This window comes from Propithecus coquereli, unplaced genomic scaffold (genome assembly GCF_000956105.1).
Source record: "Propithecus coquereli isolate 6110/MARCELLA unplaced genomic scaffold, Pcoq_1.0 Scaffold20, whole genome shotgun sequence".
Lineage (NCBI taxonomy): Eukaryota > Metazoa > Chordata > Mammalia > Primates > Indriidae > Propithecus > Propithecus coquereli.
The window spans coordinates 12342608-12358136 of NW_012144967.1; the positions used below are offsets into that span (position 1 = coordinate 12342608).

At 35.5% G+C, this 15529-nt stretch overlaps 1 protein-coding gene and 1 pseudogene across 3 annotated transcripts in view; one reads left to right on the top strand and one right to left on the bottom strand.

Annotated features, from left to right (window-relative positions):
• FANCI (Fanconi anemia, complementation group I) overlaps positions 1–15529 on the top strand; it is a 76148-nt gene that overhangs the window by 24449 nt on the left and 36170 nt on the right. For all 3 annotated transcript variants that reach the window (XM_012643744.1, XM_012643745.1, XM_012643746.1), the window contains 4 exons: positions 1048–1140; positions 1797–1933; positions 6814–6994; positions 8378–8465. In XM_012643744.1, coding sequence (XP_012499198.1) covers positions 1048–1140; positions 1797–1933; positions 6814–6994; positions 8378–8465 — 499 coding nt within the window. The remainder of the gene's footprint in view (positions 1–1047; positions 1141–1796; positions 1934–6813; positions 6995–8377; positions 8466–15529) is intronic.
• On the bottom strand, positions 10034–10396 carry LOC105809867 (annotated as a pseudogene).

The window sequence follows — 15529 nt, forward strand, 5'->3', positions numbered from 1 at the left end:
CCAATTAATTTCTTTCTATTTTTAGTAGAGACGGGGTCTCGCTCTTGCTCAGGCTGGTTTCGAACTCCTGAGCTCAAACAATCCGCCCGCCTCGGCCTCTCAGAGAGCTAGGATTACAGGAGTGAGCCACCGCACCCAGCCTAGCATATATATCTTTTTATTGAATAGTATTCCATTATATGGACATATCAATTTTGCTTAACTACCTGCTAGTTGTTGCACATTTGGGTTTTTTCTACTTTTCGGCTGTTATAAATAATGCTGTTATGAACATTCACATGCAAGTCTTTGTGTAGAAATATGTTTCGTTTCTCTTGGGTAGATGCCCAAGAATGGAATAGCTGGTTTGCGTGATACATTTATGTTTAAATTTTTAAGAAACTGCCAAACTGTTTTCAAAGATGGCTATATCATTTTATATTCCCACCATCATTGTATGAGGGCTCCTATTTCTCTACATCTTGGCCAACATTTGTTGTTGTCTTTTTTATTATATCTGTTCTAATGGATGTGAAATGGTATCTCATTGAGGTTTTCCTTCACATTTCCTTAATGACTGATGATAATTGAGCATCTTTGCATGTGCTCGTTAGCTATTCTAGTATCTTTCTTGGTGAAATGTCTATTCATATTTTTTGTCCATTTTTTTATTGCATTGTCTTCATGATTGAGTTGTAAGAATTCTTTGTATATTCTAGTGATAAGTCCTTTATCAGTTATATAATTAACAAATAACTTTTTCCCAGTCTGTGACTTGTCTTTTCATTTTCGTGGTGATATCTTTCGAAGCACAAAAGTTTTGATTTTTGATAAAGTCCAGTTTTCTTGCTTAATTTATACAAGAAAAAAGTATGCTTTGGGTGTTCTAAGAAATCTTTGCCTAATCCAAGTTCTTGAAGATTTTCTACGTTTTCTTCTAAAAGTTTTATTGAAGTTTTATCTATTACATTTTGATTTTCTTATCCATTTAAAGACCTGTTTTTAAGTGGGCTGTGTTATACTTTTAAGGTGTAAGTAATGACTTTGTTTTTGGTTGATCTCTTCTAGGCAGGACAGCAAGGAGATTTCAGTAATAACTTATGTCCCTTCAGCATTGCTCTTCTTCTCTCTGTAACAAGAATACAAAGATTTGAAGAACAGGTATTTTTTAATGTCATTTTGTTTCCTTCTATAGTCAGTAAGAAGGAGTACAAGAATCTGTTTTTGTTATTAGTCCTTTTCTAAATAATTCTACCCCTACCCTGCCAGCAGCAAAGCTGCTGTAAGACATGTTAGCCCCCACTGTTCTCTGGGGCCTGTTGGCAGATTTCTTCAGGTATTTGGGTTATACCTCCATTCCTTTTGTGTGGTAAGTCAGGTAGTGAGATGGGAGTAAGAGTGGAAACCTATCACACAGCCCAAGTTGCAAGAATGGGAAGTTTAGCTGGATATTCACCAGGAGTTTTATTATGTTGTAGCTTTCCAATAAACAGTCCCTGATCGAATTAAAATTAATGAGAATAGGTTAGTTGCAAGGATGAAAATATAAAATCTTTTACTCCTTTTTTCTCATATGTTCCCAGGTTGTGGGTAATATTTATATTGATTTTTTTAAGTCCTTTTTCTGGTTTGAGAAAGGCTTATCTTCAGCTCTTTTAAGTTCCCACTGAAAGTCATAATTTTTGTATCATCTTCATCTGGTTAAACAGTTGTCATAGGGATATGAGTGGCAACTTGTAGGAACAGTTAACAGGGTTAAGATTCATAGCATGAGTTAGAACTTTTACTTCATTTTCCTACTTCTTTCATTATATTAGGTGTTCGATCTGTTAAAGATTTCGATTGTGAAGAGCTTTAAGGATCTTCAGCTCCTCCAAGGCTCAAAATTTCTTCAGAATCTAGTTCCTCATCGACCTTGTGTTTCAGCCATGATCTTGGAAGTGGTAAAGAATAGGTAGGTGGGTTGGTGAACCATATCTCAAAAGGTTTATAAGATATTTAGTGTTAGGAAATGCAATGTGATATCGTACTTATGGCTCATCAGAGAAAACTGATGACTACAGCTGTTGACTTCACACATTAAGGTTTAATTCTTTAAAATTGGTCGAGCAAGCTTTTTCCATATGGAAAGATCTTCGAATCTCAGGACCTGATTTCTTGGCCATCTTGATAGTAAGAATATAAAACTGAAGTAGATACTTTTGTTTTTTCCATAATATTACAATCCTTTATTAGCCTGAGTCTTTTATAGTTTTTCTTTCTTTCTTTTTTTTTTTAGTTAAAGAGATAGGGTCTCATTATATAGCCCAGCCTAGAGTGCAGTGGCTGTTCACAAGTGTGATCATATCATGCAGCCCTGAACTCATTGGCCTCAAGTGATCTCCCACCTCACCCTCCTGAGTAGTTGGGACTACAGGTGTGCATTACCGTGCCTTTTTATTTTTTCTTTTATCCAAGGAGGTTGTGAATGTAGGCCTTTTTTTCTCCTTAAGAGATGGGATTGTCTTTCTACATTGCCCAGGCTGGCCTTGAACTCCAGGGCTCAAGTGATCCTCCTGTCGCAGCCTCCGGAGCAGCTGGGACTATGGGTACACACTACTGCACCCAACTCTTGGCCTTTTTTTTAAAGTGAGTAAAAAACTTTAAGAGTTTTATTTACTTTGACTGTTGAAGTTTGGGGCTGATGGCTGGTCTTTAATTATCGATTTAAAACCACATGAAAAATACCAGTAACAATCCTGATTTTTATATTAATTTTAGGTTATACACTAGCTGTTGTAATAGTCTTTACTATGTCATACTTTCTTTGTTCTGTGGATTAAATACATTTTAAAGCTTTATAATTTAAGCCATAATTTAATGTTGGTCTCTTCCAGGTCTGGGAATTCTGACTTAGGTTGAATTTACATGAGTTTGTCACATAAGAGCAAATTTGAAACTAGAACCATTGTTTCTGAGTGTTTTATCCATTGATAGACTTTAAAGCTCTTTTATCTTCTCTATCTGGTTAATCTTCCTTTTCTAAAGGCTTATAGTTGTGTCTTCAGTATTCTCCAAACTCAGTTTCTTCAAGTTGGGCTAAAGAAACAAGTACTAGCTAACCAGGAAATTCCTCGAAAGCTGACTATCTTCTGGAAGTCTCAGCCAATCATAGGACTTGGAGGCATCTCTATCTGTAATTAGCCTGTGGTGTGCACTTGCCACCAGGTGGGACCAAACTTCAGCGGGAAGGGATTTGGATAGTATTATTAGATCCACTAAAATATTAACTGGCTGATTAGTCACACATGCTTGCCCTTGCTTGCCCCAGTCAGTTAATTAATCTTTAAATTATGCATCCTACTTTTATGTAATTGAATTTTTGGTCCCCACTTACCACATTTTGGTGATATTTTATTGTTATCTAGACTTAGATTTGCCTGTTAGTGTTTTGTGTTCATTAGTAGAGGCATTTCTGCTGTAACACAATATATTCCTAAAAAACCTTTTGTTTTGGAAAATTGTACCCTAAAAATAATTGGACTGGAGGGGAAAAGAGACTTAAAATGTATTCGACTTTGTAACCAGAACATTAAGATATTTAATGGTCTTAACATAAAAGTCCTATGATAAATATAGGACTTTATCTTAACAACACATTGAAGTAAATTGGAAAGGGAGTTTGAGACTGCTTAATTATGGAAATTGGGACAAAATATACAAATATTGACAGCCACACAATAAACACATCAAAGATATTGATAAGCTTGTGGCCTAAGCCAAGCGGGAGAAAATGAGATAATAGGCATCATGAACAGTATTGTATTCTTCCTTGGTTTGCTGTATTCAGCTATGTTAATGTACTATGTATTTATCTGCAGATATTTTGAGATACAAAACACTAATGTACTAGAAAAAAAAATTACTTATGAACCAATTCAACTTCCAGATTATATTGACCTACCTATTTGCCAGTCATGTGTGAGTTTTTCCATCTTACAGACAATTTTATAACTGTTTACTCCATCCAAGATGAGAACCTTAGTATATACTTTTAGTTCTCCTCTTCCTTCTCGCCATTGCCACCTTGGTGTTAAAATTATTATTAACAGCACTTATTTAGACTTCATAATAAACTTTACTGGTTTTTTTTTTGCTCACTTCTATTTTTTGAATCTCATGTTTTTCTCTTGGAAATGTACCATAAATGTATAATTTTTACATTCTTTCTGATGTGGTTTGTGGATTATAAACTTTGATTCTTTTCATATCTGAAATTGTCTTTATTTTGCCCTCCCACCTGAACAATAGTTCACATATAATAATTTGTTCTTTCTGTTCATTCTGTTAACCTTTTCCCTCAGATTATAGTTCTCTGTGTTGAGTTTGGCACTTCTCTTCAAGGTGGTATTTTTTTTTCTTACATTTGATAATTATTGGTTATCTTATTATTATTTTTGATGTGTCCCATTAGTTTGAGAGTGCTGTATCTATTTAACACAGTCCACGCAAGCGGTTTAGAGATCGTGGTGAGATGTGCCAAGCATTAGTCTTCTAGGTGTACGACCTTCCTAACCCTCCAACATGTTGCTATTGTCTCAAGAGTGCTACTCTGCCTCTCAGGTCCAGGTTCCCCTACTCACAGGTCCCAGCTAGTGGCAGCTCTCTTTATTGCTTATTTCTTGGCATAAGTTAGGGGTTCAGTGGGGCATTAGAGAAGAAGGTAGAGAAGGATGCATGTACCAGACTGTTCATACTGTAGTATCTCAACCAATTACCACAAAAGTTGCCCCAGGGCTCCTTCTAGTGTATCTGCCCTTGCTATCTACCTTTGGAGCCACTCATACATTTTGTACTCTGTGGTCTGTGGTATCCTCTTTCATTCCTTTCACTTTTTTTTTGAGACAGGGTCTTGCTCTCTCTCAGGGCTAGAGTGCAGTGGCATCATCATAGCTCACCGCAACCTCAAACTTCTGGGCTCAAGCAATCCTGCGTCAGCCTCCTGAATAGCTGGGACTACAGGCACACACCGCCACACCTGGTTAATTTTTCTATTTTTTTGTAGAGACAGAGTCTCACTTTTGCTCAGGCTGGTCTTGAACTCCTGGCCTCAAAAAATCCTCCCACCTCAGCCTCCCAAAGTGCTAGGATTACAGGTGCGAACCAACATGCCCGGCCTCCTTTCACTTTTTAAGGTTTCTTCATATTAATAATTTTTGATCAATCAAAAATACTTCTTTTTCTGCACATTTTATAGATTGTATATCATTATATACAGATGCTTCTTATGTTGGATGTACATCCCAATAAAACCCATTATAAGTTGAAAATATCCTAAGTCAAAAATATAGTTCTTATTTATTGATTGATTGATTTATTGATTGATTGATTGATTGAGAGAGACAGAGTCTCTGTTGCCCTGGCTAGAGTGAGTGCCGTGGCATCAGCCTAGCTCACAGCAACCTCAAACTCCTGGGCTCAAGTGATCCTACTGCCCCAGCCTCCCGAGTAGCTGGGACTACAGGCATGTGCCACCATGCCTGGCTAATTTTTTTTTATATATATTTTTAATTGGCTGATTAATTTCTTTCTAATTTTAGTAGAGGCGGGGTCTCGCTCTTGCTCAGGCTAGTCTCAAACTCCTGAGCCCAAACAATCCGCCTGCCTCGGCCTCCCAGAAAGCTAGGATTACAGGTGTGAGCCACCGTGCCCGGCCTATAGTTCATATTTAATACACCTAATCTACAGAACATCATTGCTTAGCCTAACCTACCTTAAACATGCTCAGAACACTTACATTAGCCTGCAGTTGGCCAAAATTTTCTAACATAAAGCCTATTTTATAATAAAGCTTTGACTATCTCATGTAATTTATTGAATACTGTACTGAAAATGGAAAACAATGGTTGTATATGCACTCTAAGAATGTTTTCTACTGAATCACCATCATGAAGTCAGAAAATCGTTGGTCAAACCATAGTAAGTCGGGGACCACCTGTATACACATACACACTATTTACTGTGTGTGTGTGTGTGTGTATTTGGGGTGGGAAGAGTGGAACACATGCGCAGTTTATCTTGATCCCAGCTTTCTAGAGTGAATAATGTTAACTCTGTCAAAGCATTATGAGAATTTATTCACAACTATCTCCTTCATTCTATAGTGCTGCATTATAATTTATTGCTATTTAATAGGTAGATATAATGACATAAAGGTTGTATACATTACACTTCCATTATAGTAGGTAACATTAAGTGTATAAAATCACCAATGATTCTGCTGTTTACAAAAGGTTATTTGTAATTTTAATTCATGCTCTTGAAACCAGATCACTCATCCATTCATGCTGTAAGTATTTACTGAGTGCCTTTTATATGTCAGCTTTGTGCTAGGATCTATAGGTAAAAATATGATTACACTGTGCCCTCTGTCCTAGAGACTCTCAGTTTAGAGAGGGAGGCTGATTTGTAAGCATATGTGTAAGTGTTGTCAGTGTTGTAGGGATAATAAAAGAAGAAGCAATTAACTTCTGATCATGAAATCTTGAATGGGGATCTCTAGTGGTCATTGTGTTGAAATATTCCAGTTTCTTCTATATATTTTTTAATATTCTCTAGTTTCCGGAGTTTCCCGGTATTCTATCTTAATGGAGATCACTTGCCTACCATTCCCATTACTATACATTTAAGAATTCAGAATTATGTTAGATATGGATGCATGAAAAGAAAAAGGTTCATCTGCGGAGTGTGTTGATTATCCAGGTCGAGTTTGGGAAACGTGTAACATGGCAATGAGTATAAAGGTGAGGTATCTTACTAAGTTTTTCTTTTCAACTAAACTTTGTTTTCTTTCAGTGTTCATAGTTGGGATCATGTTACTCAGGGCCTCGTAGAACTTGGTTTCATTTTAATGGATTCATATGGGCCAAAGAAGATTCTTGATGGGAAAACTATTGAAACCAGCTCAGGTCTTTCTAGAATGCCAAACCAGCATGCATGTAAGCTGGGAGCTAATATCCTGTTGGAAACTTTTAAGGTGAGGCCATTCCCTAATTTTATTTAAATATAAATTGGGCTTGATATTTGAGAATTTGGGGGATAAGGATGTTTGAGTAGGTAGCAGTTTGATAGAGTATGTGTGATAGAGATTAGGATGGTATTGGAACATTACAGATCTAGTTTGATAGGATACTTATCTTTCTTTATGTAAGTTTTTTATTTATTCTACTTAGTCCTGTTGTTTCTGACCATTTCTTAGAAGTTTGAATATAAGATAGCTTTTCTGTCGTTTTTACTTCTTCCTATAGCAGTAAACCATTTCTTGTTTTTTGTTTGTTTTAATGCTATTCTCTTATACAGAAAACAATTTTCATCAAGCTTGAAGAATCATGCTTATTGGCTCATTGTTTTTAAACAACCCAAAATGGAGAATTTACATTTTTTGATATCATAACCAAATTATGACTTATCATCTCAATCTTAATTTCTGAACAGCTTTTAAATATTCATTTTAAGTAAAAAAAAAAAAAAGTTAGATCATATTTGAGGCTTAACAACTTTGCTAGTGATTCCTCTAACTTTTCTTCTTGACATTTAGTTATTTAATGTAGCTACATCCAAAAGTATCTGGCGAAAATGTTATTTGGAGGCTAATCTCAATGGAAATATAGTGTTCTGATCTAGAACTATGAAGTAAATGTAATAGAAGAGTTCTTAAGAGTTATAAGTGTATTTGATGATACAAATGACCCTGCTTAATAGTAATAATGGTTGAAAATATTCTTAGGATATGTTTTTGTTTTTAAATTCATATTTTTCAACACTAGAGAGATTTTATTTGATTTTACATAAATGTAGGCTTTATTAAGGCATCTTTATATATTTCAGACCTCACTGTTTGAGATCTGAAAGAAATTAGTCTACCTCAAAGTAATCAAGTTCAAGTAAGAATTTTAATGAAAATTCAGAATGGATTTTTTTTTAGGCAGCTGCTAAGCTTCTAGAAACTGAGAAAGTTACTGGGGACTTTTTAAGTTTCTAGCAATTTTCATGGGCTTTTAAATTTAAATTTTTTAAATAAAAGTTATATGTACTGTCAGAAATATGGATGTTGGCATGTGATGAATACCTAAGTAGAATTATTCCTATTTGATGCTGGACCTTATATATATATATATATAGTAGTACTTTCATGTGATCTGTACTTTCAGGCTAATAAACATAATATTTACCCTGCTAATGAATCATCTGAGCACAGAACAAGGGGAAAACTGACTGATTCTGTCTTTTCAGATGATTTACATTATATTCTGATTTGTCAAATTTTACCCATGTCCAAACTGTTCTTCATCCTGCCTAACATGCACTGATACAAGCTGTAGATCACCCAGGAAGATTTTATTGGTTCTGTTCTCTTTAGATCCATGAGATGATCAGACAAGAAATTCTGAAGCAAGTCCTCAACAGGGTTGTTACCAGGGCATCTTCTCCCATCAGCCATTTCTTAGGTATTGGATTTTGAAAGGATAAATAAAGTTCTTAGGAATATTTTAATTTAAATGTCATTATGAACGATTTGGTCCTGGAAAAAAATTTTTTAATGATACAGTAGAGTTTAGTGCAGTATCTTTGATTATGATGTCGATAAAACATAAATCCACTTACGTTGTCTGTTGTAAAGAAGGCGGTAGTTGTCAATAAGGAAGGGAGCATTTAACTATTGAGTGACACATCCATTTTGCATCAACATTCTATCTTTTAAAAGTACTTCTCAAATGAGTGCTGTCCTGCTGCCACTCACTGATCTCCTCCTAGACTCTTAACCCCTGACATTCTGACTTTATTATTACTTTTCTCTTTGGTAACCTCTGAATTCACTGTTTTTAATAGATATCTTCTAATGTCTAAATCTACTGGCCTTTTCTTAGTCATTAATATTCTTAATTTATTTTTGTCATTAATAACACTTCACAACGCCCCTAAAACTTTCTGATAGGTTCTCTGATAACTAATAGTTTGCTGCTTATCCTGCTTGTGATCAGTTTTTCTCTTTATCCTTTAGTTGTTTCTTCTTTCTTCTACCCTTAAATGTCAGGGTTCTGCAATATTCAGTATTTAACACCTTATTCTACTATTTTTCTTTCTTTACAGCTTTACTGAGATAAATTGAAGTCCAGTAATCTCCACATATTTAAAGTATAACAATTTGATGACTTTTGACATATGTATATACCTGTGAAACCATCACCACAGTCAAGATGAACATATCTATCACCCACAAATGTTCCCTCGTGCCTCTTCATAATCTGTCCTTCCATCCCTCTTTTCCTCTCCATCTCCCATCTCCAGTCTGGTCTGCTGTCACTATGAATTAAATGCCTTTTTAAAAATTTTATATAAATGGAATCATAACAGTGTGTTTTCTTTTTTGGTCTGGCTTCTTTCACACAGCATAATTCTTTTGAGATTTATCCATGATTCTTACATGTATCAATATCTGGTTTCTTGTTGGTATTCCATGATGTGGATGTAACTATAATTTGTTTATCCATTTACCTGTGGATTAGTTTTTAGGTTGTTTCTGGGTTCTGACTATTGCAAATGAAGCTACTATTAACATTCAGGTATAAGTCTGTGTAGACAAATGCTTTTATTTCTCTTGGGAAAACACCTATTGGTAGAATGGGCACATCATATAGTAGATGTATGTTTAGTAGTTTAAGAAATTGGCAAAGTATTTTCCAAATTGGTTGTGTTTTTTTGCATTCCTACCAGCAGTGTTTCCAGTTGTTCCATATTATCACCAACACTTGGTTTGGTCAATCTTTTTAATTTTAGGGATTCTAGTAGGTGTATAGTAGTATCTAATTATGGTTTTCATCTGCATTTCCCCAGTGCCTAGGGGTGTTGAACATTTTTTTATATGCTTATTTGCCATCTGTGTATCATCTTTGGTCAAATGTCTCTTCAAATCTTTTGCCCATTTAAAAAAAATTGAGTTGCCTTCTTACAGTTCTAAGAGTTTGGTTTTTTTTGTTTTTTTGTTTTTTTTAACATGAACCAAAGTTTTATTTGTTCATTTCTTATATTTGAAGTACTCTTTGCAGACATCCTTGGCCTGAGATTCTTTGCCATAGTCCTTAAGTACTACACAACTGCAACCAACCACTTTATTGGGTTTCCCCTCTCTGTCAATTTTACAAAGGCTTACCCATGCCCCTAGTTTCTTGTTGTCATCATCCTTAATTAGGTTGATTTGGTGTTCAGCACAAAGGGCCTCCACTAACTTGACATACATAGGCTCATCACAGTTGGATGCAAGCACACAAAGATGGGCTTGGCGCTTGTCTAAGGCTTTGGCAGCTTCAGGAATTCCACGTGCAAGGCCATCATGAATGGTGTTCTTCATCACCTCTTGTAAAGCAGTATTAGCATCCATTACCCCTCCAGCAGCAGGGCCTTCCTCAGCCGTGGAGGTGGGTTACTGGTGAAGCCAAATCTTGAATACACCTGAGCCTCTGCCTCCTCACAACTTTGCTATGGCAGGGAAAGAGTAAGAGTTCTTTATATAGTCTAAATACAAGTCCTTTGTCAGATACATGTTTGGCAGATAATTTCACCCAGTCAATGGTTTGGCTTTTAATTTTTGTAATAATGTCATTTGAAGAGCAAACATTTTTAATTTGAGGGGGTTTCATTTTTTAAATTTATTTTTATACTTCCTGTTTTTTGTGTCATGTATACAAAAAATCTGTAGCAAACCTAAGGTCACTAAGATTTTTCTCCTGTATTTTCTGCTAGAAGCTATGTAGTTTTAACTTTCCTGCTTAGACCTGTGATCTACTTTTGTTGTATTCTGTATATGGTGTGAGGTAAAAATTAGGGGTTGGTTTGTTTGTTCTTTGGGCATATGGCTATCCAGTTGTTCCAGCACAATTTATTGAAAAAAGTTATCATTCCTTTCTTGAGCTACCATGGCATCTTTGTTGAAATCAGCTAACTGTATATGTGTGGGTCTATTTTAGGAATCTCTTCTGTTCCAGTGATCTATGTGTTTTAGTGTCTTTATGATTATAGCTTTGTAGTAAGTCTTTTTTTTTTTTTTTTTTTTTTTTTTTGAGACAGAGTCTCACTCTGTTGCCTGGGCTAGAGTGCCATGGCATCATCCTAGCTCACAGCAACCTCAACCTCCTGGGCTTAAGCAATCCTCTGCCTCAGCCTCCTGAGTAGCTGGGACTACAGGCATGCGCCACCATGCCCGGCTAATTTTTTTCTATATATTTTTAGTTGTCCAATTAATTTCTTTCTAATTTTAGTAGAGATGGGGTCTCGCTCTTGCTCAGGCTGGTTTCGAACTCCTGAGCTCAAACAATCCGCCCGCCTCGGCCTCTCAGAGAGCTAGGATTACAGGTGTGAGCCACCGCGCCCGGCCTGTAGTAAGTCTTAAAATCAAATATTGTTTCATCCTTCAACTTTGTTCTTTTTCAAATTGTTTTGGCTATTCTAATTCCTTTACATTTCCAAATAAATTTTAGAATTAGTTTTTTTATTTTTTAAAAAACCCTGTTTAAATTTTGACTGAGGTTGCCTTGAACATATGGATCATTTGGGGGAAAAATTGATATCTTAACACTATCAAGTCTTCTAACCCATAGTATTAATATATCCCTTCATTATTTAGGTCATCTTTAATTTTTTTAGCATTGTTTTGTAGTTTTCACTGCATTGGTCTTGTATATCTTTTATTAGGTTTATCTCTAAGTATTTCATATTTTTTGATGTTATTGTAAATATTATTTTTTAAAATATCAATTTCCAATTGTTAGCAAGTGGTTATACAGTTGCTTTTTTATATTGACCTTCTATCCTGCAACCTTGCTAAACTCACTTATTAGTTCTAATAGCTTTTTTGTAATTCCTTAGGATTTTCTGCATAGAAATCATGTCATCTGCAAATCAAGACATTCCTGTTATCAGTAATTTGTGTCTTTTATTTTTGTCAGCCTGGCTACCAGCTTGTCAGTTTTAATAATTGTTCAAAGAATGAGCTTTTGGGTTTATTTATCTCTGTTGCTTTTCTGTTTTCAATTTCATCGATTCCTGCCTTTTTTTTTTTTTTTTAAAAGAGACACAGTCTCCCTCTGAAGTCTAGCCTGGAATGCAGTGGCACAATCAGAGCCCACTGTAACTTTGAACTCCTGGGCTCACCTGATCCTCTTGCCTTGGCCTCCCAAAGTGTTGGGATTACAGGCGTGAGCCACCCTGCCTAGCCTCATTCCTGCACTTTATTATTTCCTTCCTTGTGCTTGCTTTGAGTTTATTTTGCTCTTTTTTAATTTTTGAAAAAATTAAAAGAATAATATTTTATGACACATGAAAAATATAGATTTCAGAATCCATAAGTACAGTATTATTGGAGCACAACCACACTCATTCATTTATGTTATCTATCTTGCTTTCACGCTATACCAGAAGAATTGAGTAGTGACGTACACCATGTGGTCCATAAAGCTTAAAATATTTACTATCTGACCCTTTGTAGAAAAAGTTCGCCAACTTCTGGTCTATTATATTTACCTAGATATTTACTTTATCCTTTGTTCCTTTCTGATGTTCCAAGTTTCCTTTTGCTTGTGGGAAGGATTTTTAAGTACAAATTCAATTTCTTTAATAGAAATAGGGTTATTCAGGTTATGTATTATCTTCTAGATGAACTTTGGTAGTTTATGTGTTTCAGGGAATTTGACCATTTTATCTAAGTTAACAAATTTATTGCCATAAATTTGTTCAGAATATTTCTTTTAATGTCTATAGGATCTGTATTGATGTCCCTTTTCTCATTCCTGATAGTCATAATTTGTGGTTTCTCTCTTTTTCCTGAGTAGTCTGGTAAGAAGTTTATTGATCTTTATTGAAATTCTCAAAAAACCAGGTTTTGGTTTCACTGAATTTTTCTGTTGTTTTTTCTGTTTTCAATTTCATTGATTTTTTCCTCTTTTTGTTTTCATTCTGCTTACCCTAAGTTAAATCTGCTCTTTCTTTAGTTGGAAGCTTAGCTCATTCATTTGAGACTTTCTTTGTGTCCAATACAAGCATTAAACTAGAAACATTGATTTAGCTACCTCCCATAAATTTCCAGTTATTTTCATTCAGTTCCAGATACTTTTTAATTTCCCTTGTTTTTTGTCTTTAACCCATGGGTTATTTAGAATTGTTTAGTTGCCAGATAGTTGAGGATTTTCCTTATTTTTCTATTACTGATTTCTAATTTTTGATCAGAGAACATACTTTATATGATGTGAATTCTCTTAAATTTATCGAGACGTTTTATTCTCAGAATATGGTCCATTTTGATAAATATTCTGTGTGCAGTTGAAAAGAATATGTATTCTGCTGCTGTTTGGTAAAGTCTCTAAAATGTCAGTTAGGTCAAATTATTCAAGTCTTCTATAACCTTACTGATTTCTGTTTGTTTAGTCTATTATTAAAAGAGGAGTGTTGAAATCTCTGGTTTTACAATTATAGATTTGTCTGTTTCTTCATTTCTATCAGTTTTTGCTTCATGTGTTTTAAAACTCCATTATTAGGAGCATAAACATTTAGGATTGTTATATCCTCTTGATTAATTGACTTCTTAATTAATATGTCTATATATTCTTGGCTCTGCAGTCTACTTTGATATTAGTATTATCTCTCCAGCTTTTGATTAGTATTAGTACAGTGTACAGCTTTTGTGCTGTTTTCATACATTTTACTTCTATAGCTGTTATTATCCCAAAATATATTATTATTTTTGCTTTTTTTTTTTGGACACAGAGTCTCACTCTCTTGCCTGGGCTAGAGTACCGTGGCGTCAGCCTAACTCACAGCAACCTCAAACTCTTGGGCTCAAGCAGTCCTCCTGCCTCAGCCTCCCGGGTAGCTGGGACTACAGGCACGTACCACTGTGCCCCAGCTAATTTTTTCTATTTTTAGTTGTTTTGGCTAATTTCTTTATAGTAGAGACGGGGTCTCACTCTTGCTCAGGCTGGTCTCGAACTCCTGAGCTTAAGCAATCCTCCTGCCTCGGCCTCCCAGAGTGCTAGGATTACAGGCGTGAGCCACCACGCCTGGCCTTATTTTTGCTTTAACAGTAAATTGTCTTCTGCCCTTTTAGTTTTAACTTGTTTATGTCTTAATACAGGTTTTGTTTCGTTTTTTAAAAATGAGAAAAACATCTTTTATTTTTTTTTACCCACAGGTTAACATTCCTGGTGCTTTTCAGTTCTTTGTATAGATCTGATTCCTGTCTTAGTTTCATTTGCTTTCTGCTTTCAGTCTAATTTTTAAATATTTTTGTAGAGACAAAGTCTTGCTATGTTGCCCAGGCTGGTCTTGAGTTCTTGGCCTCAAGCAAGCCTCCTGCCTCTGCCTCCCAAAGTTCTGGGATTACAAGTGTGAGCCACGGTGCCTAGCCCCTTTGTAATTTTTGATTGGATTCCAGACTATAAGAATTTTACATGTTGTTTTATACAGTATGAATTTTACATTGTTGTTTGGTAGAATATTTTGACCTTCAAATATTCTTAAGCTCTAATTTTCTTGGAAAACATTTAATCCTTTTGATGATTTTTTTATATTGTGTTAGGCAAGTAAGACCATATATCCTTTAATCTGGGGCTAATTTGGTTCCACTACTGAAGCAATACCTTTCTAAGTACTCAACCCTGTGTATTGTGAGGTATCTCTACTGTGGCGGTTGTGAATATGAACTATTTCCTGGCCTTTGTGGCTTCTGATTATGGATCTGCCTCCTCCTCTTGTGACTGTTTCCTCCGCCTCTGGTGGTTTCCTCAAACACTACACTGCCCAGCACTCAGCTGAAAAACATGGGGAGCTCTGTGCAGATCTCTAGGGCTCTTTTTTCAGGCAGTTCATTCTTTCTAGCACTCTGCCTTGGGAATTCTAGCTGCCTGAGCTTTCCTGAGTTCTGAATTCTGTCTCTTTAACTCAGGAAGACCACTGGACTCTATGTGAGTTTCCCCTCCTTGTGCTGCCATCTAGAAACTTCTCCAGGCAGTCAGCTGGGGCAACTGTCATTTATTTCCCTTCTTTCTGGGATCATTGTCCTGTACTACTTGCTGTCTAGTGTCTGAAAATCATTGTTTCATATAATTTGGCTTTTTAAAAAATAGTCGTTTAAATTGCAAGGGTAAGTCTGATTGATGTTACTCTATTGTGGTGAGAAACAGAACTATGTTCCCTTTTTATACATTGCCTTACTTGTAGGTGTCATACCTGTTTTCATGTTGTGAGTTATTTTTGTGGGCATGGCTAGCAAATCTTTATGTCAAGACTGCCCTCTTTCCTGAGTTCAGTATTTTCATTTCTTTCCTTTTACCTCAAATACAGTATACATCCCTTCAAACAAAATTTCCTTTCTGTTGTCCTTATTTCTATTATTTGAAGCATAGGTCTCCAAGTCCCATAGGCTGGAATTCCTTTTTATCTTCTCAAACATACTTGGTGCCTAAGTTCTCTCATTCTTCCCCTTATACTGTAATTTTTTTTTTTTTTTTACATTTTATACCCT